This window comes from Antechinus flavipes, chromosome 3 (genome assembly GCF_016432865.1).
Source record: "Antechinus flavipes isolate AdamAnt ecotype Samford, QLD, Australia chromosome 3, AdamAnt_v2, whole genome shotgun sequence".
NCBI lineage: Eukaryota > Metazoa > Chordata > Mammalia > Dasyuromorphia > Dasyuridae > Antechinus > Antechinus flavipes.
Window position 1 is genome coordinate 40,563,295 of NC_067400.1, and position 22,777 is coordinate 40,586,071.

Here is a 22,777-nt window from a genome sequence, read left to right on the forward strand (position 1 = left end):
TATGTTGTAGTGGGATGCTGATAAAATGTTTCCAGATAGGAATAAAAAAAATTGTATAACCCAAATTGACTATACAAATCTTTTCAATGTATTAATGTTTACAAACCTTTCCTATATATATTATGGAGAATCTAAAAATAGATAGTGGAATGTTTTGGTCTTCAGCTAATGGTAAATCATACACAGTGATAAATAGACAAGCTTCAAATAGTTTGATAGTGCATTGGTATAAGCCCTAAGTTTATAATCATTATAAAAACAAATTCTATATGGGACATAATTGCAACTATTGCTACAGCTAGAAGTTTTCCATTAGTAAAAGCACACAGAAAGTGTTTTCTTAGGGGTCACATGATATAGGGCACATATCTTAGTGGGTGACATTAATTAAATGTTAAAGGATTGGTTCAGAAAATATATAGTACCTTATCTGCATTTAATTGGAATTGTTAGTGTCTCTACTTGGTTATAGTGTTTTTGAGAAAGTGGGACAGAATTTTGGTCCTGTTTCTATAGGATTCCCAAGTCATGGATTAACAAGTACGGATAACTACTTCAGTAGATTGGTTCTTTAGTGTGTAACCTAGTTTAATCAATCTTTTTTATACCGAACTGACCATATTTGTTTGGTGTACTCTAGATAGGCCTACTGAACATTTCATTCTTGGATTACTGTGTATTCTGATTTTCTGTTCTTTCACAAAGCCCTGAAATGAAATGACAGTCCTTTGTGGGACTTTACTTCTTTGCCCATGAATGGCTTCTAGTTCAAAATCATCAAGAGAAGAAGAAAATGCACTAAATAAAACAGTCCAGCCCAAATCAAAATGTTAGCAAATTTGTTGTTTAAGCAAAAGTAGCAAAAATTATTGACAAGAATTAAAAGTCAGCATTTATTCTGAGATTTCTTCACTCTGAGACTGGAAGCTTAGAAAACATAAATCTCACAGATCTCCTTTGCAGTTAGGCCTGCCCCACTGAGTTGTGTACATGTGCCCTGTGTATATTCCGTGTGCCCTCCTCTCGTCTGACTGCGTGTCCTGGGTCTGTCCGAGGTGATCCTGACTCCTTATTGACGTGTCTGTCCCCCTTCTTTGTCCCTTATAGATGTACTCCAGCCCAGTTGCTTTCAGTGACGAATTCATCGCCCTACAGCCATTGCCCAGGGCCAGGACTCAGCTGAGCAGACTTAGGTAGAGTAGGCAGCCCGGCCCCAGCCCCTCTGCACGCTCCCCATCCCCGTGCCTCCCAGAGAGAAGGCATGAGCCAGTGTGCATGTGGGCACTGGGGGCTGGCAGGCAACCCTGCTCCCTCTGCCCCTTTAGCCTCATTCCTTCCCACCACGCGAAGGCGGCTGTTCGTGGTGCTTTCAGGTCCCCAGTGCTTTTGCATGTGACAGTCTGCAAGAAGTTCTTACAGACAAACTGTTCCCCAAACATAATGCGATTCTTTGGACGTGGAAATTGGCTTGGTTTTTTCTCTTGCCTCCATCTGTGTTGCAAATTCATATGCATGTCTATCCCCTTTGTGGCTGCTGAGACATAGACAGTCCTTGCACTGTTGAATAAGTGCATCTATGAACTGAACGTTATGTCTTTAATGTGTCATACGTACTTTTATCTCTACAGATACCCATTCCCAATGTTTTATACACACATACATACTTACACATACAACACTGTAGAAATAAGTGGTGGAAAGATTTTAAAAAGCATAAAACCTTTGAGATTAGCATACTGTAAAATTGAAACTTAAAATTTGGGGGGGAAAGTAATCTATTTAGGGATTCTAAGTTTTCAGCACAGTGGAATTGGATTTTCATTGTCTCGAATGTTTGCCTTTTTTAAAAGTTCCAGACAAAAACGACTCTAGCCTGGCTATACATATTTCATCAAATCAACCTTGATATCCTTTGGGCAAAGAATGACTGTCTGGCGTGACTTTGTATATAAGATTTGGAAGCATTTCTAGAATTGAAAGAAGAGTAAAAAGATATCTTTAGTAATTTTTCTTTATCAATTGATAAAATTTTTAGGTAAGTTAATGATTATGAAGTTAAATTACTGATGATAAAGTTGAATTCTGTCACACAAAAAGGACTCGAAAGTTTGTCTTTCCTTCGGGTTTAGTAGTCTGAAAATATGTCCCTTAACTTTTTTATAAATTGGCTCACTTTATATATTGGCTCACTGCCTACTTACTATTTAAAGGAAGCCTATGGCAAAAATTTTAGTAAATCAGAAATTCCTTTTTTGTAACATGAATTCCTGTTGATTTTATACAATCACTCTTTTCCAGGTTAGGTTCCTTAAATGCAAACACATGTTTGTATGTGTATGTAGAGCCCAGCTGCAGCTGCCTAGGTACCCAGAGAAGGGAGAGGCTAGGGCGGGTGGGCTTCCTCCTCTCCTCGACGCTCCTTTCTCATTGCTTCCCCTGTCCACCTTTTTCAGTGGTCAGTTATATGTTAGTACTGACAATCTCTTGGTCCCCACCATAGAAGGCGGGCAGAAAGGACACTTTGTTAAAATCCATCAGCCACACCGTAAAAAGAGCATCTCCCAGAGTTCCAGGCAGGAGTTTGAAGATAGGCATGGCCTTCTTACCTCACGAAATTCTCCTTAAATGTGCTGGAAGGGGAACAGGAGAAAAAGCACTCCTGGTTTCTAAAATGATGTGTACTATGGTATTGAATAATTGTAGACATTTTTCTGAGAGCACAGTATTGGAATGTACCTTTAAAGTTCAAGAAAGCATTTCCAAATCAATCCTGTTCTATTATGTAGTTTCTTAAAGAGTTTTAAATATAAAATGACCGTATCCATTTTCACTGGAGCCCAGAATGCATCTTGAGGATTCTTGTTTCCCAACTGCTCAATAGGAATATATCTTGAACCTGGGCAATTTAGCCACCTAATTCCCTCCTCCCTTTTTAATGCAAGACACTGTTTTCACAAACATTTTTGTTAGTGTTGCTCACCCCTACAAGAGGTATACCATAGAATAATGAGGTCCAAATTTGTTATGGTACGTTTTGTTGTTATTGTTGTTTGTTGCTTTTTTACTTTAAAAGGCCATCCCCTTAAAAGAGTTATTTTTTTTTAAAGATGACTGACATTTTTCATAAAGAAGTATTTTTCTAGGAAACAATTTGTGTACAGATAGAGAAGACATCAAAATGGAGACTTTCAGTGCTCACTTTGCTTTTAAAAAACGAATTATTTCAAGATAAAGGTTTTAGTAATTGGAAGTATAGAACTAAATTTAGTCATGAATGATATGGGTGGCACTATTGAACTCTTTTTTTTTCTTCTCCCATAAAAAAGGAATGGCAAACCAAGTGCAGTCATTTTAAAATTCATTTAGGCTGGAAAAAAAATTTCTCTTTATGACAAAGGAGGGTAAGAGGTAAATATGAAAATAACCATTGGATTAGAACCCTTCTTTTAGTAAAGAAAACTTATCAGTACTACTGAGAAACTCATGTTTTTTCTAGTAAAGAAAATTTATCAGTACTACTGAGAAACTCATTTTTTTCTATCAGTTCCTGTGTGTATTACAACATTCGTGTGTAATTGTAAGTCATTAATTTTGTGTGATTTGTCTACTCAGAAAAGCTTTCTCATCAGTCCTCCTTTGTGAAAGCCCCTGTGCCCCGTTCTGTGATGACCATTGCCACCCCTCCAACTGTTTCTAAGCAGCCTGCTGCTGATTGACCTGGGTGACGGTGAAAGGGTTGCTCTCTGTAATACCAGACCTGTTGCTTTTCTGTCCTTCTAGATGGAAGAAGATAAGGGCTCAGTCAGCTCAGCATATGAATTTGCTGAAAGCGAGCACAGAGGGGAGGACAGTGGGCAGCTGCTAGCTGATGGAGGTAGCAGCAGAGCAGAGCTTGCGCACCCTAGGTAGTACCTCCCTCCGCCGGACCTCACTGTGCAGTCAGCCATGGACTCATCCACTCATCGCCACCTGTCTGTTTGAAACTCACACTCCATTTTTCTTTTCATAACATCATATCATTCTTGTGAATTCATCCATTCTGATTTAGGATTTTGTGGGGAGGGATTTAGTTTGTTTTTTCTTTTGTTAGTAATGTCCTTATTTTCCTCTCTTGTTAATGTTTAAAGAAAACCAGTTTGCACCAACCACAGTGACTTCAAATTTAAGGGCATAAAAATGTTCTTCTGGCCTTTGGATTTATTGCCATTCATGAGATGACACTTACTTATTAGTTGCAGATGATTTGTGGAGTAATTTCTAATATTTTCTGAAGTCTTTATTTTCTCTTAGAATGGTAGCTGCTATACATTTTTAACATTTTAATTACATAAAGGGTACCGCCTGCCTAAAACATTTTTTCCCAAAATGGCTTATAAGGTAAATTCTCATGAATGAATGCATAAAGGTTTGTGCATGGAACCAGATAATCCTTTGATTACTAGTACTGTCAAAAGCTGTCATCTAAATCTTTACATTTCGAAGCATTTTAGATAGATTTAAATAGAATTTTAATTCTATCTTTGTAAGGAGAAACAATATTTGGCTCTTTAAAAGGTCTGTGAGATAATGAATGCCAAATCTGACCCCTTGAATAAACAAAATCAAATTAAGTCGTCACTTAGCCCAATTGAACTCTGGGAAAGCATTGATTTGATTATAAGCAGAAACATCTTATAGAAGGGAAAATGTGTGTTCTGCCCAATTACAAGTATATTTTCTTTTTCTAATTTGGAATCTATTTATTTTAATAATCTTTTTTGTAATTGTGGTTATGACTAATCTTTAAAAAATTATAGATTCTTAAGATAGCCTTGTTAAAGAATGAAATTATCTGTAGTAAAGTTAATTGAAGACAAGTTTCCCAGTCATACTTTACATAAGCTGACCCCTCTTAGTGCTTTTCTATAAGGTGCCTCCTTCAAAGTCAGATCACACAAAGTGGACCTGTTGTTTTATTTTATCTTTATTTCCTTTGTTACTATTCTGATAGTTTTTATAGAAGACTTATTTTGTATTTATCTAGGTTAATGTGCATTTCAGTTTATATCCAAGCACTTGTATTCACTGCCCATTTGGATGAGGGATGCCGAGGACCATGCTGGCCACCATGGCTCCGGGAAAGCCATATAATTTACAATCAGGCCCCCAAGCCCAGAGTTTCCACCCAGCTGTTTATGTAGTTAGCCACTTACAGTTGTGGCCTCCTTCCGGACCCCTCTGTGAAGCCCAAGCCAGCAGAGCATTTTGTGAGTTTGTGTGTCAGGGCCCTGAGTGTGCCTCAAACCCCAGTGTCCATTGTCTGTGAGGGAGGGGGCAGCTCTAGCTTCCTGTTCTTATTATGGCGGCTGGCGAGGCGGCATCCTGAGATAAGGGGCCGGCCATTGGCACCCAAGGTCGCCCCTGAGCCCTGTGGCAAAGATATATAGATACATGATACACACATACTCTGACCCCTAGCGTTAGGAGAAGGTTGCAGCATCCCTTCTACTTCTCACAGCTCATGCCACCTTCTTTGGCTTTTGTGAAAGCCAGGTGCAGGCGCCCTCAGCCCTCACCGCAGGGGGCCAGCCGCTCCCTCTGTGATGGCTGCTTCTCCGAGAAGGCATGCCTAGGTCTCCATGGTGACCAAGGGCATCCAATAATTAAATGATGCAGGCGTGCGGATGGGGCTAAGCAAGCGGGGGTCTAAGCAGTCCAAGGGACAGGTTCTCTGGGCTGGGGCCTTGATGCCCTCAGCTCGTTTGACCCGGGAGGTAATTTAAAATATCCTCTAGTGAAATCTGGCCCAGTCAGGTGTGGCAAGTTTCTGGCTCCCGGGTCCGAGCTGAGAAGTCTCCCCTGATTCAGGACAGCAGAATGGGGTAGGAGCACAGAGGTGGCATGGAGCTCCAGGAGAGGGAGGGCGAGCCGTTGGGGCTTCTCCTCGCAGGCCAAGAACCTGTTTCGTATTTGAATTTTCGGGACTGCCAGTGGCAGCCCATTCTAGATGGAGCATTGTGGTTCATGCAGAAAGACAAAGGGCAGGGATGCTGGAAACGGTCTCAGAGGAGGTCAAGACTGGGTCCTCGGGGTGCATTGGGGAAGAGAGATTGAAGGGAGAGGGGGGACCAGAACCTTCCCGGGGCGCACAGAGCCGGGTCTGCAAACGCAAAGCAGCTGAACTTAAGCTCCCCCTTAGCACTAAGTAATTTGTTAAAATAAGAAGCTGCCAGTTGGCCTGTGTCCTCCCCAGTCCACCTGAGTCCCTCCACCCAGGTAGGGGGAGATTTCTCAAGCCCCTTCCCCATTCCCAAACTGATTATGTCTTAAGAAGTTGGCTAAGGGTTTTGTTTTGCGCCTTTTACTCAAGTGCCCGAGTTGCTGGTCATGGCCCAAGGAAGGATGGAGGCCAGAGAGCTGGCTGGAAGGTAGTACAGGGGAGGCTGGTGCCAGGAGGCCCATTGGGCTTTAGAAATCTGAGGAGAAAGGGCTGTTAGGAAAAGGTTGATCTGGGAAGATTAATCTGGGATCAGTCTGTGACCTGGATTAGCAGAGACTTGGAGGCAGAGGAGAGAGCTTAATAATTAGAGGACTGTGGCTGTTGTCCCGAAATCTCCAGACCCGGGATAGAGAGCTAAAGGCCTGGAGCAGGTTTAAGAGTTTTCCAGGAGTAGAGGCTGTTCTTGTGGCCCAGCAAGGAAAGCAGCAAAGATCAAAGCACGGAAGACAGAGCTCTTGACGGGTCCCTTCTCAGGTCCAAGGTTTAGGGGCTTAAGAGAGCAAGATTGTGGATGAGAAGTTTCAAGTGACTCCAGTGGACTTGGACTTCTCTTGGTGTTGTATTGCTGTGCCCATAGATTTCCAGCACTAAGCTCTTAGACTTTTTGATTCTTTTCCTATGGATACCATCTGCAGATCCCAACTTCTTAATTCATTTGCAACATCATAGTATTTTAAAAACCGTTTTCTTCCTTTCTTCCCTTCCTCCCTCCCTTCCTCTATATAGTCACCCCCCTTTTTTCCCTTTCTATAACCTTTAATCAAAAAGGATTCATCAAAAGGATTTAATTGTATGCCTATAAAGATATAATTATATATCTATGGTTATACAGCTCATTTCTTTTGATTGGAGAAAATTGTAATTAAAAAAATTTTTTTTCTGAGAATGATACCTCCTTACGATCATCCGTTGTCTTTGTGAAACAAGAATTGGGATTCCCTTACTGAGCCTAATTCAGTGATGATCGTTGAAAGCATCCCTCTATCTTGCCATAAACATTGCAGTAAAAGTTTTGAATGTTATTTTAATAGAACTCTTGTTGGTTTAGATCTTAACAGGTAACTCTAGTTTTGACTCCGTTTATCATGTGGGATTAATAAAAAATAAAGTTAGTCTTGTCCAGAACACAGGTGGCATTTCATACTGAACCAAACTCTCCCCAGGTGATTGAGAATAGTTTTGTCAAGTAATTAAGTGTTTTTACATTGATTTTGGCTTAATTCCACAGTTCTAACAGTAAGACAATTCTTTGTTCTTTGAAATGGTTCAAACTCTGCATTATTGTGTATGATCATGTAAAGCTTAGTCTCTTAACTGGATTTTGTTCAGAATCCCAGTCATCTTCCACCTGAAATGCAGCAGCAGTCAGGAAATGACCACTTTGTAGCAGGGTAGCCGGTTCGTAGAAATTGCTCAGCAAAATCATATACCGCCTAGTCGTCACTTTGTTTATTTCATATCTCATTCATAACAACATGCTCAGACTTCATGTCAATCTTTTAATAATTATCTTTTCCTTTTTTAAGTACACTTTGTGGTGGTTCTGATGTGGGAAAGCGTTTGATGATCAAGATCAAAGCATGCTAACCAAATTTTTTTTTCTATTTCAACTTGCAGCTTACTGAAACAAATCCCGGGGTCAAGTGCTTGGACTCCATATGCTGTTTCTCAGAGGGGCAAGCAGCGTGTGCATCTTTTGGACGGATGCTGGACCGAGTGATGGGGAGCTGTAGCCCGGCCCAGGTTAACAGGTGTGAAATGTCTCATGGTAGCCTTTGCTGCAAAGGAGTCTCCTATAAACCGGGACACTGCAGCGCTAGCTCTCCGGTGACCACCCTGGTTGGGCCCATTGCAGCAGCAGGTGCTGGCTGTTCCGTAAGACTCACTGATTGATTAGAAAGATGGCTCTCTGGCTGGGGTGGGGGAGCTGGTGGCCACCAGGAGGCCCTCTTTTGCTCTAAAAGGAAGATAATAACTTTTTTTGGAAAGACTTCTGTGTACTGAACTTTCTTTTTCGGTTTTTCTACTGTATTGTGTATGGGATCTTGTGTAGATATAATAGTCTCTTGATTTGTACGTCTCCTTTTTCATTCACATCGGCTGTAAATCTTTCGTTTCCTGGTTTTGGCTTTTTGGCTTGACAAAATCATATCATAATCTTAATTTGTCAAATCAGAAAGCCTTACTTTTCTATTTTTAATGTATCTTTTTAGGTGTGTTATTGGGGACTGGACCTTGAATTATTCTTTTACAATAACAAAAGGCAATATTTCTTTTCCCTATCCCCATTTCCTTCATAAATTATGTAAAATTTAAATTTATTTTTTAAATTTAGCACTTCTAACTCATTTTGCTAAGTTTAAAATCTACATTAGAGCTCTCAAGGTGCTTGTGTCATCACTACATTTCTTAAATTAGAGAGTGTTTACTTGTGGGAAATATTCAACAAAATGACGTTTTAAAAAACATTTGAGTGAAATGAATTAAAAATTCTTGGTAATTTTTTTTTTTTTAAACAACATGCATTTCACTCACAATCACATCTGTTGATTGGGGGAATTGAAATAACCTTTTGTACATTGTGGTTCTCTTTATGTGAATGATGTCATAATTCTCTCAACCTTTCTGACTCTCAGGACAGAAGGGAACAGCTTTGTTGAGACACTAAATTAATTTAATGTGCAGGTGAATTTTCTGTCTTTAAGGACAATGGGTGTGACATCATTTACACCTCATGAAATCTGGTTGACTTCTCCCTAACACACTTTCATCAGTTCTGACTTGATCTTTTAGATGTTGTTCTGGAATGCCGAACAAAGCCCTTTGGAAAACTCTTGTGGGGTTAAGTGTCTGTGCTTCCAATCACCATAGTCTTGCCTGCTTATAAAATAGGACTGATAATCTAAGTGCTAGGATATAATGATGCAGATTGTGATTTCATAGCCTACACAAGATACTCATGGGAGCAGTGCAGCACACACGAGGAGGCTTTCCCTTGCATGCTCTCGTAGGGTTCAGAATTCCTCCGAAGTTAATAATGCCATGTTGGCCCTGATGTGAAGGATTGAATTCACAGTTGGATTTTACTCCATCATCATGCCCTGCAATGTGGACCTCCAAGCCAGCATTCTAGACCTCATTGACACTTTCCCCTCAGTTTTGGCTCCTCAGAAAAATATGAAAATACGTATTTTTAGTAAACTTTTAAATCTGGAATGAACATTGAGCCAGAAATGAATATTTCTAATATTTGCATTGTGTATATTTTCACTTTTCTTGTTATCCTTTCTAACAAACACATAAGCAGTTTTTCATGGATATAAAGAAAGGAATCTTTAAATAATTATTTTTTATGTTATTTTGTACTAGGATAAGTGATTGATACAGCTTCAGGAGAAATGTTGGCTTTGGTTGTGAACAGTCTCCTAAGGAAAGGTGGTCTCATCGCCCTGACTTTGCCCTAAGGCACTTAGACTCTTATTGCAGGTTCTTCCCTTCCCACCTCCCCACCCCCCAGTGGAGCATCTTGTTCTACATTTATTGGATGATTAAAATATTTGATAGAATACTTAATCACTGATTTTGTCCAGTTTCTCAGGTTACTTGTAAATTAACTTCTGCCATAGTCCCCTTTCCTTATCCTTCCCTATCTATACTGGAGCCAAAATTTGCTGAATAATGTTAAAACCTTAAGAGATCTGTTGAGACTGGATTTTGCTGAGTAGGTCAAGGAAAACAATATGCAAACTTTTCTGGTGCTAATCAAAGGGCTATGTGGAGATTGCCATTGATCAGTTTACAGGATACTTAAATCTTCAGTTTAATCAAACTGCTGAATTTGAACAATTAGAGTAAATCAGTGACAGCTAAAATACAGGCTTGGCTTTTCTATCTCATTCCAGATTGATTCCTCTGTTCAGTATTTTTACTTCTTGTAGAACTCAGCAATCAAAAGGTGGTGGTTGTGGGGAAGGGGAGAGATGTTTGTTTTATGAGTGTAATGTATTCAGTGGAACAGGAAAGCGTGCCGAATAGGGAGGTACTTTAATTTTCCAAATCCATCATGGATCAGACTGAAGTTTCATCACCACTATTCTCTTGGCACTTGGCTCAATATCTGGTCATCCAGGGAACATCTCCTCGGGCCGTGTTTGGTCCCATGGAGATGGCGGGGTTCCTTCCACTAGGACAGATACGGAATGCCACGACAATGGACTGATCAGACTGTGTCGGTGTTTGTCTTCGTATCGTCTCAGAGAATGTGTCCTGTTTGTCTGTTTTTCAGGCTTTTGTAAAGGATAAATGTAAACAAGACAAATGATAAAATATTTTGATCTTCACCTGTAGTGAAGGCTAAATGCTATTCTACATACAGGAAGAAATAGCTTTCATTTCCATGGGCATCCTCATCCTGGAGGAGACTTCAGAGCCCTTTATCCTGAGCCTGGGAAATTTTCTGCCCAATTTTGTGTCAGTCTGTCCCAAAGAACGGGATGTGTCTCAGAGGCAGGACTGGAACCCAGGTCTTCTGATTCCAAGCTTGGCCCTCCATCTATCATGTCACTTTGCCTCCATTGCCTTAGATGTTTTAAAAGGAAAAAAGAAGTTGGTGGCCTAGATGTTTTTAGCAAATAGTTTAAATTGTGTATCTGCTAATTAACCACATATACTCCATCTTCCAACCTAGGGCCAGATCCTATTGATGAAAAGGAAGCAAATAGCTGTTTTTTAAAATTGTATGAACTTCAGTGTGCTCAAGGATCCCATCTGAGTCGCCCTTTGTCCGAGGAGGAGGACCACCTTGCCCCCTCTGGTTTGTTCCAGCTGGGGTCCCTTCTCTGATCTCCTTCCTGATCCCATGTCCAGCCTGCCCCCAAAGGGCAGAACAAAAACTGAGAATGAACGAGCCAAAATTCAATTTGCTAGCAACGTAAACTTAGGCTTTAATTTTTCAATCTCTCTCTCTCAAAACTAAGGTTCCCCAGAGTCAGCCAAACTTGTCTCTTATTGTTACTGTAGATCATGGAGCCCATCGGACCCCTTCTGTACCAACGACAGGAGCATCCTGACCCTCTCCACAATGGATTCATCTGCTTGTTAAAGGAACAGTAGCACTTGTGGGCAGCCTTTTCAGTCTTTTCCCGAAAGTTCAGTGGGATTCTTCGGTTAGTGACCATTAGTTCAGCCAAACTTCTTCCTGAAACCAATGGAATAGGGCACACCTTACTCAAGTTCAAGAGAAGAGAAAAAAAATATTGTAGAGAAGCAAATTCCTTAATTTACGGTTTTTCCCAATTCTCCTCCCAAACATGCTAAATCCTATCCTAGTTTAATTGCTGCCTTACAGGTTAATTGGAATCCTAAGAACCAAATGGCATTTCAGCTGTTGCTGGGGACACAGTTTAGCTAACAAGGTGGAAAAGGGAGAGAGCGTCTGTTTACATGTTAAAATATTAAATAAATCATTAGCTAGGGCCCATCGCCATTTAAAGCTGCTTTTGTAAATTGTGCTGAAAAGTTTGCCTTAAAAACTCTATTTTTTTATTCTATATTTTTTATTCTATTGAAGCTTCTTGTGGCTGAAGTTTTAGCCACATTTGAGTAAGGTTCCCCTTTCTCAGAACTTCCCATGACCCATGTTATTACTTTATTGATTTTTGTAAAGTTCATGGGACAGGATTTTTAAGGAAAGAAAACCAATCCATTATTTGTCTGCCTCTGTGCTGACAGTATATATGAACTCACACAACCTCTTAAAAACTGGTAGCAACAGAACCAGGAAAGTTCACAAACTATGAGACCAGAGACGTAGAAAATTCTTGTTCTAATTAAAACAAAAATCAGCCTTTCATTTCCTTTTTACCATTTACTAGGGAGCTTTTGTGACAAAATATGAAGAAAAGTGCCATTTCATTAAGCATAGGCATTATCTCATAACTTTGTCATTGTCATTAATGGATTTTTTTGCATGTTTTAGTCCAGTTAATGTATTTCAATTTGGTCTTGCTGTATTTTAAAAACTTAAGCCTTTTTTCTGCCCTTCATTAATTTAAAGACTTGATCATTCGTTTTGTGACAATGTTGTAAATACAGATGTATGAAATAAAAGAACAGAAATAAGCTTGGACAGTATTATAAATACTTTTAGGTACTTTTCATGATAAAATTCAAGGTCATCTAAATCTGAGTATGGCTGGGCCAGCCAGCCTTGTAGCGCCATACTGGTCTTGGGGGTCATGCTCGTCTCTTCGGTTCCTTTGGGAAATTTTTTTTAAACTAGGGCCACTTTCTTGGCTCCACTGTACTGCCATCAGACTTGACAAGCTGCATGGGGAAATGAAATCCAGCCATTGTTTCTTTTTAAATAAATATTTGGTCTTGGCTTTGTTTCCTCCCCCACAAGCCCCACCCCCTCCAGTGAAGTAGTATTAACCTGAGACATTGCAATAGATATGAAATGAACTCTGTTGCCTGATAAGAATGCTAGATTTTCTGGATCAAAGGTTAAGATGCAAAGTTTAATTGGTTATTTGTGACTAATTTGCTGAGTTTCAGTCCTTAAAAGTAATTTTTCGTCCAAATGTTCAAGGTTGTAATTTGATTGCTCTCGGTTATAGTTCATTTCTTTGAAGTGAATTCATACTTTGAAGATGTGAAAGTGTTCATTATGAAGATTAGGGGAAAAAACCCAGCCTTAAACATGTAACATCTGACTGTATTAGCACAGTAATGAGAGCGAACGAAAAAATCTAACTTCAAAATCTGCATTCCTTTCCCATATTTGGCCAAATAAATAATTTCATTCATTTATGGGAAGTTAAGAGAGATTTGGAGATTGGGAGTACAAACAAGAATTCAACCTCTAGCTCCTAGTAAAAGTTCCTGATTAATGGAACACTTCTGTCTTTCGGTAATAAGAATATCAATGCATTCTTGCTGGATTTTACCTTCTTAACTTTTAAACATTTTCCTATCAAATCTCTTTTCAAAGAGGAATATTACTCTGAAAATGGGGGTCGTAAGAAAAGTCAGATAATATGCAAAAAGAAGCTTTGAGCACCTGAATTTCCAGAAGAGGGTGACACACGCACACTTAACTTTTAAGATAGTTAGTTTGCTTTTTTATCCAGTAAAGTCTAATATAACAAAAGGACATGTGAGATTTACTGCATCTGCCTTGGAGTGAAAAGTGCCCCCAGAGGCAGGAGGAGTCTGTGCCTCTGTAGCTGGACCACAAGCCATCAGAATGAGAACCCTACTCGGGGCTCCCTGCAGTGGTAGCTTGGAGTTGATGTGATGTTCAGTCAAAATGAAAAAAAGAGGATTTTGTGGATTCACTTTTTGAAACATAAGTGAAACAAATCTTGATATCAACCAGATGGACTATTACTTTGTAAGATAACACCCAAGATCTTTCTGTCATCATTGCTACTGTTGGTCCATGTGTTTTTTAAAAAGCCTACCTATATACTCAAGCTAGATTAAGTTGAAAAAAGTTTTAAAATTTAGGATATTGTAGTATGATAGTCTACTGAGCATGAAATGACTTACCTTTAGGAAAAAACTGTTTTCTAGTGCTGAAATTTGTATCATAGGACTTAATGTGACCAAGATAATTTATAGAAGTATTTCCACTAAAACTCTTACTGCGTTGTGTACTCTTTTGGAAATACGCTACTACAGATAATTAACCCAATTGTTTCTGCCAACAAAATAAAATACATAGTATCCATCTTCAACTTCATATTTTTTCCTTAGAATTAGCTTGTTTAAAATAATGGCCTGCATGTCTGCCCAGCTAGAAAACAAGTCAGTTCACCTATGAAAGATTCCTAGCAATTGCTTTTAGATGCAGAATATTGCCTCAGTTTTTAATGGAGGCAAGGCGGGAAAGGAAATTTGGGCCCCCAAAAAGCAGATGGTCTCCCAAAAATTCTCCTTTTGGAAATTTTGAAGATATTAAGACTGAATGCTCTCAAACTGATCAGCCTCTCTCAGGCTGTCTCATTCCTGCAGCTGACTGCATTAGGGTCATCCCAGAAATCCCCAAGCCGCGGGAGCCCACCAGGACACATCATCTCAAATTCACTGAGTTGCCACTGCTACAGTGACCATTTGCCCTGCCATAACCACACTGGGGCTCATGCTGGATTGGACCAGTCTATAAAAGGAGCAGGGAGAGACACAGTCACAGTCACCGAGAAACATTGCCATAGATCAAAATTTTCCAAGTTCCTCCCTCTTTGAAGAGATGGGAGTTGCAGTTTAAAGTACTACACATACTGTTCAGTATGATTAATGACAGACTCAAGGTTTGGAGTTTTGTTAAACTATTTTTTTCTTTTTAGAAATCATTATTAGGGAAAGTTCCTTAAGTTGGAGAGAGCAAAAAGACTGAATGACAAAATAACAAAAGTTCCAATTTCAGCTGGAGATGCTTTTTCCTCTTTATGATTTTTGTTAGTGAACATTCAAGCATCCGAGGAGAAAGTGAGGAAGGATTGACTTCAAGAATAAGGCATCCATGAAACAGACACCAAAGAGATTTGAACCATGTTTAATTTTAGTCCCATTTGTGCATATTTCATTTACATCTTGAAATGAGGTAATCCTCTATTTTCACAAGAAAAAGCCGTTAGCAAAATATGATTTTATTTTGGAAAAACGTGAAGGATATTACTACAAAAATAATATCTTAATGACACATTTATCATAATGATGAATGTTTGCTTTTAAGGGGCATTAGCAGCTGGACACTGTAGCAATATGTAGTTCAAATGTTGGACCTCAGACACTGTGGTTATGTAATGAAATCCTTTTTAATATTTTCTGTACATTGTCAATGCAACTTGCTTTACTGTACAGCTGTCAGTAAATGTTTTTTTAGAAATTTGCCAGATTATATTTATTGAATAAAACTTTCCCATTTAGCTAAAATGTTTCTTTTCATTTTTTTTAACAGCCTGAATATTAGATAATATCTATAATCTTCGATAACACTGAGTTTACAAAGGATCTTACTTTTTTTTGCTCATAAATAGACAAGGAAACTGAGGCTGAGGAAGTCCAAGTGACATCCAAGTCACAAGGATAGAGAGGCGTCCCATGGTGACTTAATAAACAGCAAAGTAACATTTACATTTTATTTTGTTAATTGCATTTAATCTGGTTCAGGCAGCTGTGTTAACCATCCAGCAGGACTCGTGGCTTTTGACACGTAAAAACTACTGAGCTTTTCATAACAGAAATTCCCATTCATCTAGCGCTTTTTAGTCAATAAAGCCCTTTCCTCTTCTTCCAGTAACCTGGCAGAGTTTATTTTTATCTCATTTTAAGGATGAGGATGTGATGCCCAGAGACTTGTAAGTAATTTGCCTTTGGCAGAATACGGTTCTGCTTCCACAGATGCTGTGAACTTTGCTACAAAGATAAGGAACTGGGGAAGAGTCAGAGCAGGAGTCTCTGCTTTCTTGGCCAGCAGGGATTCAGAGACCACACAGCAGCCGACTTCAACTGGTTGGGGAAGTCTTGCTGCTGCCTGTGCTTAAATCAGGTTCATTAACATGACCTTTTCTCCCAGAGGACTTTTAAGTTTCCTTAATGTCATGCAGGACTGATGGATGGGGAAGGGGACCCGGGCCACCGAAGGAGCAGCAGAACTCACCTGAGAACCAAAGGGCTCGTTCCGCCTCGTTGCTCATCAGAGCCGCACTCCCCCCGCTTCTTGTACAAACGAAATGGAAAGCCTCCCTCCAGGCCTCCATCTCCGAGTCTCACATGGGAAGGAGAGCCCAGTTCTCCTCAGCTTAGTCCCGGAGCCTCCCTTTGCTGTGTACGAGCAGCGCGCCTTCAGCTACAACAGATGCTCTCCCTTCTGGAATTCCCTTCGGCCTCCAGACCCGCAGGCTCCTCTTCAAGCAGCAGAGTTTGCTAGGAAGGCGCCGTTATTAGCCAGCTGGCATAACAGCAGACTTTGCTTATGGACCCTGAGAAGTGGAACTGGCAGAAGCTCTGAGTTCTGTTGGGCCGGCCCAAGAGCCTCTCTGGAGGGCAGAAAGCTGGGGTCGCAGAAGGAGGCGGAAGTCATTCATCTCCCTGAAGAAAAGGGCAAGATGCAACTCAAAGTTTTCATAGGTAGGAAGAATGAACAATCATTTTTAAAAGATTCTGAACATTCAGATGAAGCAGCAGAACAGCGTAAACTTTGGGAGAAGCGTAGCTCCCTGGAGAGGGTAACCAGCGTCCAGACTGGCGGCCAAGGCCGAGCCATTTGGGAAGCCGCCTCTTCTTCACCAGATGGACCTGAATGCAAAAGAGTCAGACAAGAGAAAGCTGTAGAGGAAAACCAGGGCCCTCCTCTCCTAGTCTGGGGCAGAAGCCTGACAAGGGCCCAGTGGTCCTGGTGCATGCTGGGCTCCTGCTGGAAAAACGCCCCCTTTCTCAGAGGTGAAAGGTCAGCCCATCCATTTCATGGGCAAGATTTTCCAACTCGGTCTTGTCAGTCAGTGCCAGGTTCATTGAGATAAAACACAACTTTTCTGAATCCAAATTCACCATCCCATAAAGAAACTGACTGTAGAGAAGGAGCTCGTATCTGTTGGAAGACACTTTTGTCAACTATTAAATCCTCTCAAGGTCTTTGCCTTGGCTGCTTCCAGAGCTGAGAATGACAAGCTAGCCAAGACCACCCTAAAAAGACTCGGGTTCCAAAATCGCTTCCCAAGGGCAGAGGGGACCATGGACTCCCTCTGCACGGAGGCGTGAGGTCAGCCGGTCACCCGCCACACACTGATGACAGCCATTGTGTCTCCTGCCCTCACCTCACACCTGCAGCCACTGCCCCGCTACCGCTGAGGGGAACACCAGCCAGCTGCCAAGCACCCAGTGAACGTCCGCACGCAGCTCCCTCCCCCTGTGCGCGGCCGGGACAGCCCCCGGATTCACCCTGGGTCACGGGGAGTGCCAGACCTGGGAGGCATTCCCTCCCAGGGAATTCTGGATTCTGGATACTGTAGGGGACAGGGTCCAACCTCGGCTTTAGGAAGGCCTGTGTCCCGAGGGCAGCTTCAATGGGGGTTGAGGAAAGCGGGATGGGAGGGCAGTGTGTAAATACTAGGTAGAAAAAACTGTTTAAGGCATCAGTAAGACATTTTGATGCCACGCCAGACTAACCTGGACTCTGTTGGAGAAGGTGGAGACGCCTCGTAGATCAGGGGATTGCGCCAAGCAGAAGCTGCTCTTCATACTGAGGTCTCAGGGCTCAGGCTGTGATCTGCTAATGAACCCTGCAGATTAACAACAACGAAGTGTAGCATTGGTACAGCCTCATGTGAGCCTGGGATCACATGGAAAAGGTGTAATCAGATTGGTGACCGTGAGTGAGCAAGGTTGAGGGTGCCATCTTGAGGGGGAAGGGGGAGAGGTAAGGCAGGGAGGGAGGAAGTACTCATGGGAAATGAGAAGCCTCCGTGTGGTTGGCAGGGGAGGGGTGCACAGCGATATCCAGGAGTGGAGAATGCCAGGGGAGGCAGAGCCGTGGGCCAGCCATGGGGTGGGGCCTGCGGGGAGCTAATGAGAGATGGCCAGTCCATCTTGTTGGGAAGCCTTTCCTAGCACCTTCCCCTTCTACCCTTTGCTCCCAATTAGGTCTCCTGCAGATCAAGCAGCAGAACAAGGCTACTTCCTCTTGAAATACAGCTTTAAATTTCTCTTTGAAGAAGTTGTCACTTCTCCAGGCCAGGAGGCCCAGCTGCTTCAAAAGATCTTCCTATTTTCCAATGGCCAAAGCACAAAGGCTGAGTCAAGAAAAGACTGGTCTGGATTCATGTGCAACGTTTCTTGTTAAGAATTATTATAAAAGATGTGATCTTTAGGATATAGAGCATCAAAGAATCATGGTAATAGTATAATAAAAATCTTGAAAAAAAAAAAAAAACTAGTAGAGGGGCTGCTAGGTGGTGCAGGGAATAGAGCACCAGCCCTGGAGTCAGGAGGACCAGAGCTCAAATGTGACCTCAGATACTTAACACTTCCTGGCTGTGTGACCCTGGGCAAGTCACTTAACTCTAATTGCCTCAGCAAAAAAATAGACTACTGTTAGAGAAGAAAGTCACATAAAAGGCCCTAGCAATTCAGAATTGGTGAAATCCAACTTGTGACAAATCTAAAATGAAATAAGAATGACATGGGAGCTAAGAAAGATGGCTGCTGAGACAGTGCACCTGAAGGGAAGCATATCCCATCACCAGACAGCTAACAGATAGAAACACCACGCTGAATCACAGATCTGCCTCCTCCACTACCCATGAGCTCCTCGGAATACGTCTGCCCCACATCCCCTCAGTCAACCATTCCTTGTACGGCATCATTTCCAGACCCCTCCCCACCAAAGTGTTCTGGTAAGCCATCCCACCTGGAACTGAACACAATAATCACAGATCAGACCCGAGTTAGTTAATGGAGGCGGCATGGTGCAGAAGAGCCAGCCCAGCTCCGGAGCCTGAGGATCTGGGCCCCAGACTGGCCTCTGCCTCCATCGACAGCTGCAGGAGGAGGAGGCTGGACGGCTTCTCAGATCCCTTTAAGTGCTAAAACAGTGTTTTAGCCCAATTACCTGGGAGCTCTGGCCATTTACTTCATAGTCAAATGCAACATCAACACTTCCAAAGTCTTGAAAAATTAGAAACAGCACTTGTGAATAAAGAGAAAAGCGTTCTAGTTGTCTACTCTCCCTCATGAAATGTACAGTTCTCAATTCTACCCCAGCGCCCAGAGGCTGGTCTCTTAATTGCCAGTTCATCCTGGTCACTGGGAAAAAATTTACTTCAATTCTCGTTTGAATTTTAAAAGCTAAGTGAGCATATCAGCTAACACTTAAAAAAAAAAAATAAGCACATGAAATAAATACAAAGCTAATGGCCAGACACACAAACATTCATGTTCCATGTACCAGCAAAACCAGCTATGTATGTTCGTCTGACTCCAGCGTCCTGTGCGTCTGGGTCTGACGCAAGAAAAGGTGGGTCTGTAGGAAGGGCGGACTGCAAGCGAGGGGGCTTTGTCCTCCCCAGCACAGGGGAAGAAGCCCAACCAAGGAGGAAATGGGTGCAGGAGTTTTGGAGGACCCCACCACCTTCTTAGGACGGCATTCTCCCAGCCACCTGCCACAACTGAGGCCTGCCCTAAGCCATGGGAGCAGGGGGCCCAGCGTGGCTTCCTGCTTTGCCTCCATTCCCTTTTCACCCACCCTGTGACCACGAGCAAGGTGCCACAATCCCTGGGGAAGGGTGGTATTTGGAGGATTTAAAAACTCAGAAATAGGTATGAGAAAGCTTACACAGAGCTAGAGTTGACTAGGAATCCTGCCCACAAGGGGCCCCAGAGGATCCACTGAGATTTCTCCAGCACTAGAGAAGCTACAATCGTTTAGTGATTTCCTGCTGAACATCCTATTAATGTTCGTGTTTTTAAATATATCATTACACTTCACTACTGTCCTCCATTTCTGATGCAAAGGATCACTCAGAGCCTAAGGATTCAAACAAACCAATAAAAAATACATTCAAATACCTATTTAAAGCATTAAAAAATTCAGGGAGATAGAGTCTGCAACTAGCCAAAACAGTTAAAAGCAACCAATAAGGGGGCTTTTCTAAGGGCCCTGGGGACTCCCTGCCAAATCTCTTAACAATAATCCTCGTTTTTTAATGGTGGCAACTTGATATATTCTGGGTGCATATCCACTTAAGAGTTTCTCGGGGCACACAGTACAAGCTGCCAGTCTGAACCTGATTTCTGCCAAATTGCGTTCCATTGTTCACTCGTAGTGGTTGAGCTCTTTGGTCATATCTGACTCTTCATGACCCTGTGAACCTTGGAGTTCTCATGGCAACGATCCTCTAGGATCCTGACTTGAAACAAGCATAGATAGTCAGGCAGGGGAAAAAACCCACAATTAGCCTTATCTGTCAAAGCAGGCCTCTTTTGGTACCCATAATCTACCCCATTTCTACCAAGAGACAGAAGGCACATTTTACCATCAGTGTCCAGAAATCACCATTGGATATGGGTTTATCTGGGCTGTTACTCCTTCGAAAGACAAACTATTCCACCCCCAGACAAGACTTGTTGAGAAGCGTTGTTTCAAACTGAGCCACTTTACCTCCTTTCAATTAAAAGATGCAAAAACTAGAAAGTCTAAATGAGATTGTTTGGCTGCATTTAGACATTCAGATGTCACCAGTTCCCAAGACAGAACATTCCACTTTTGGATAGCTCTGAATGTTGCTCTCCCACATCAGTTAAATTTGTTTCTTTGAAAATGTGCTTTCCATGATGGTTAGACCAAGCCACAACTGCATCAACAAGTACAGTGCCAATTGCTTGTGGTGCTACCCTTCCTCTCTCCCCCCACCCCCAAACAAATCTAAAGCTTCTTCCCCAAAGTTTCTTCAAGATGGCAACTGCGCACTACTCTCCTCTCCGAGTCTTAACTTCAGGCTAAACTCCCTGGGGTCCTTCAGTACACCTTCTGGTACTACACTCCTAGTAGCTAAAAACGGCGCACATTTATATAGCTCTTAACTATGTGCTAGACATTGAGCTTCGTTAGCAGTTTATGATCTCATTTGATCCTTACCCTGAACCACCTTAGGAGAAAGTTGCTGCTACTCTTCTCATTTATAGATGAGGAAACTGAGGTTAACAAAAGCTCAATGACTTGTCCTGGTAAATGTCTTTTTAGCTCAATTGTATCTGGGCCGAGCTCTTGATCCACTGGGATTTCTATTTGTCCCAACAGGGTGTGAAGTTTATGGCTTTCCTCATGCGTGTGGCCCTGCTCTTGACAGTTTCCTAAGACTTGAATACAATACTTCAGATGTCACCTTCTAATTCCTAGATGACATTCTTAATGCAGCCTAAAAGAGCATTGCCTCTTCTCCTGGCTGCCACATCGTTGTTCTGATCAGATTGAATTTATAATCCACTTTCAAAAAAAGCAAAAACTCAAATTTTTTTCAAATGAACTGTATTCTATTCATATGGTCCCTAGATTATATCTGTGACTTTTTTTCAAAAAAACCTGTTTTGGAAATTTTTTTTTTAATACTGATATATTGTTTTTACATCACTATTTCCAAATAAATCCTCCTCTGCCTTCCCCACAACTAAACTAATTAGTTCATGAAATCCAACCCTCTGATTTCACTATACATACATTGTGGTTCCCCCACTCCTAGGAGAAGAGAAGGGAGAAAAATACATTTTTTCATCTCTTCTCCTGGGGCAAGCTTTGCCATTATTATTATACAGCATTTGGAGCTGACCATTTAGTTCTTTCTCTTCTAGTTGCTATAGCCAGTGTGTCTTTTTCTCCTAGAAAGTCCTGCTCCCTTTACTTAGTATCAGATTATATAAATCTATATAATAAATCTAAATATAAAGCTTCTCCATTCTTCACATTCTTGGTTCCGCTAATAAACACTTACACATGTTTACTCATTCCCTAAAAGGCATTTACTTCATGTGCAGTCTTTTGCTACTACAAATATTGCTATATTATAGTTTGTTATATAGAGGACCTTTCATTCAATCTTTGAAATACATGAGATGTGTGTTTAAGTACACCAAAAAAGTGAGCACGTCTCACAGAAACTTTTTTCTTTGTATTCACAGAACCTAACAAAACATCTTGTACAGAACAGTACAAGTTATTACATTACTTAACAAATGGCATGTGTATTAGACTGAATTATTAGAAGCTCATAAGCTATTTTATAAAGGGAAATAAAGCTCAGATTTAACTATTAAAGATCAATTGTTATATATGATTATATAATATGTATACATTTATAATATGTTCATATATATTTATATATGTGTGTGTCAATTAACTATTAAAGGTCAACTAGAACAACTGATTACCAAATCCATCACTTTCCACCTTGAAATTTATGTAGGACCCTATGCATTGCTTTTGATATAGACCCAAAAGATCTTTGCAAAGAACTAGCAGAGAAGAATCTCAAAAAAAAAAAAAAAGTTTTTATTAATATTTTCTGCTTTTACATTATCTTTATTTGCAATTAGCTTTATTCTCTCCCATAGACCCAACAAGTTCATCCCTTGTGACAAAAAGTAAAGGGGGAAAAAAAGTGATTGGCAAAACACAAAAGACTTCCTGATTTTTGTGGAATTGGAGAATCATTTTGACAAATACTAATCCAATTCTTAAAATGGAATCCAAAAATATTATGACACACTTTCGAGGGATAAGTCAAAACTAAACAAACAAAAAAAAAAGTTTTAGCTTTTCTACAAGCAGATTCTGCAAAGGCTACATGGGGCAAAGTTGGCTAGACAGCAATTCAACTTGCAGGTTTCAGTGAACTGCAAACACAATAGATCTGATTCAACTCAACAAATATTCTTTAACAAACTTAGGAAAACACGCTGGGGGGGGGGGGGGGGAGGAGATTCATTCTGCTGTGGGAATATAAAATGTCAGCAGAAGCCTCT

The 22,777-nt window shown here is 41.1% G+C and overlaps 1 protein-coding gene across 4 annotated transcripts in view; it reads left to right on the forward strand.

Annotated features, from left to right (window-relative positions):
* ATP11B (ATPase phospholipid transporting 11B (putative)) overlaps positions 1–15,196 on the forward strand; it is a 123,745-nt gene extending 108,549 nt beyond the window's left edge. For 2 of the 4 annotated variants that reach the window (XM_051983236.1, XM_051983238.1), the window contains 2 exons: positions 7,877–8,010; positions 11,279–15,196. In XM_051983236.1, coding sequence (XP_051839196.1) covers positions 7,877–8,010; positions 11,279–11,360 — 216 coding nt within the window. In that variant the 3' untranslated portion in view covers positions 11,361–15,196. Of the gene's footprint in view, positions 1–1,107; positions 1,194–3,780; positions 3,906–7,876; positions 8,011–9,628 lie in introns of those variants that run through there. The other 2 variants (XM_051983237.1, XM_051983239.1) reach the window with 2 other exon arrangements.
* The last annotated feature ends 7,581 nt before the right edge of the window (positions 15,197–22,777 follow it).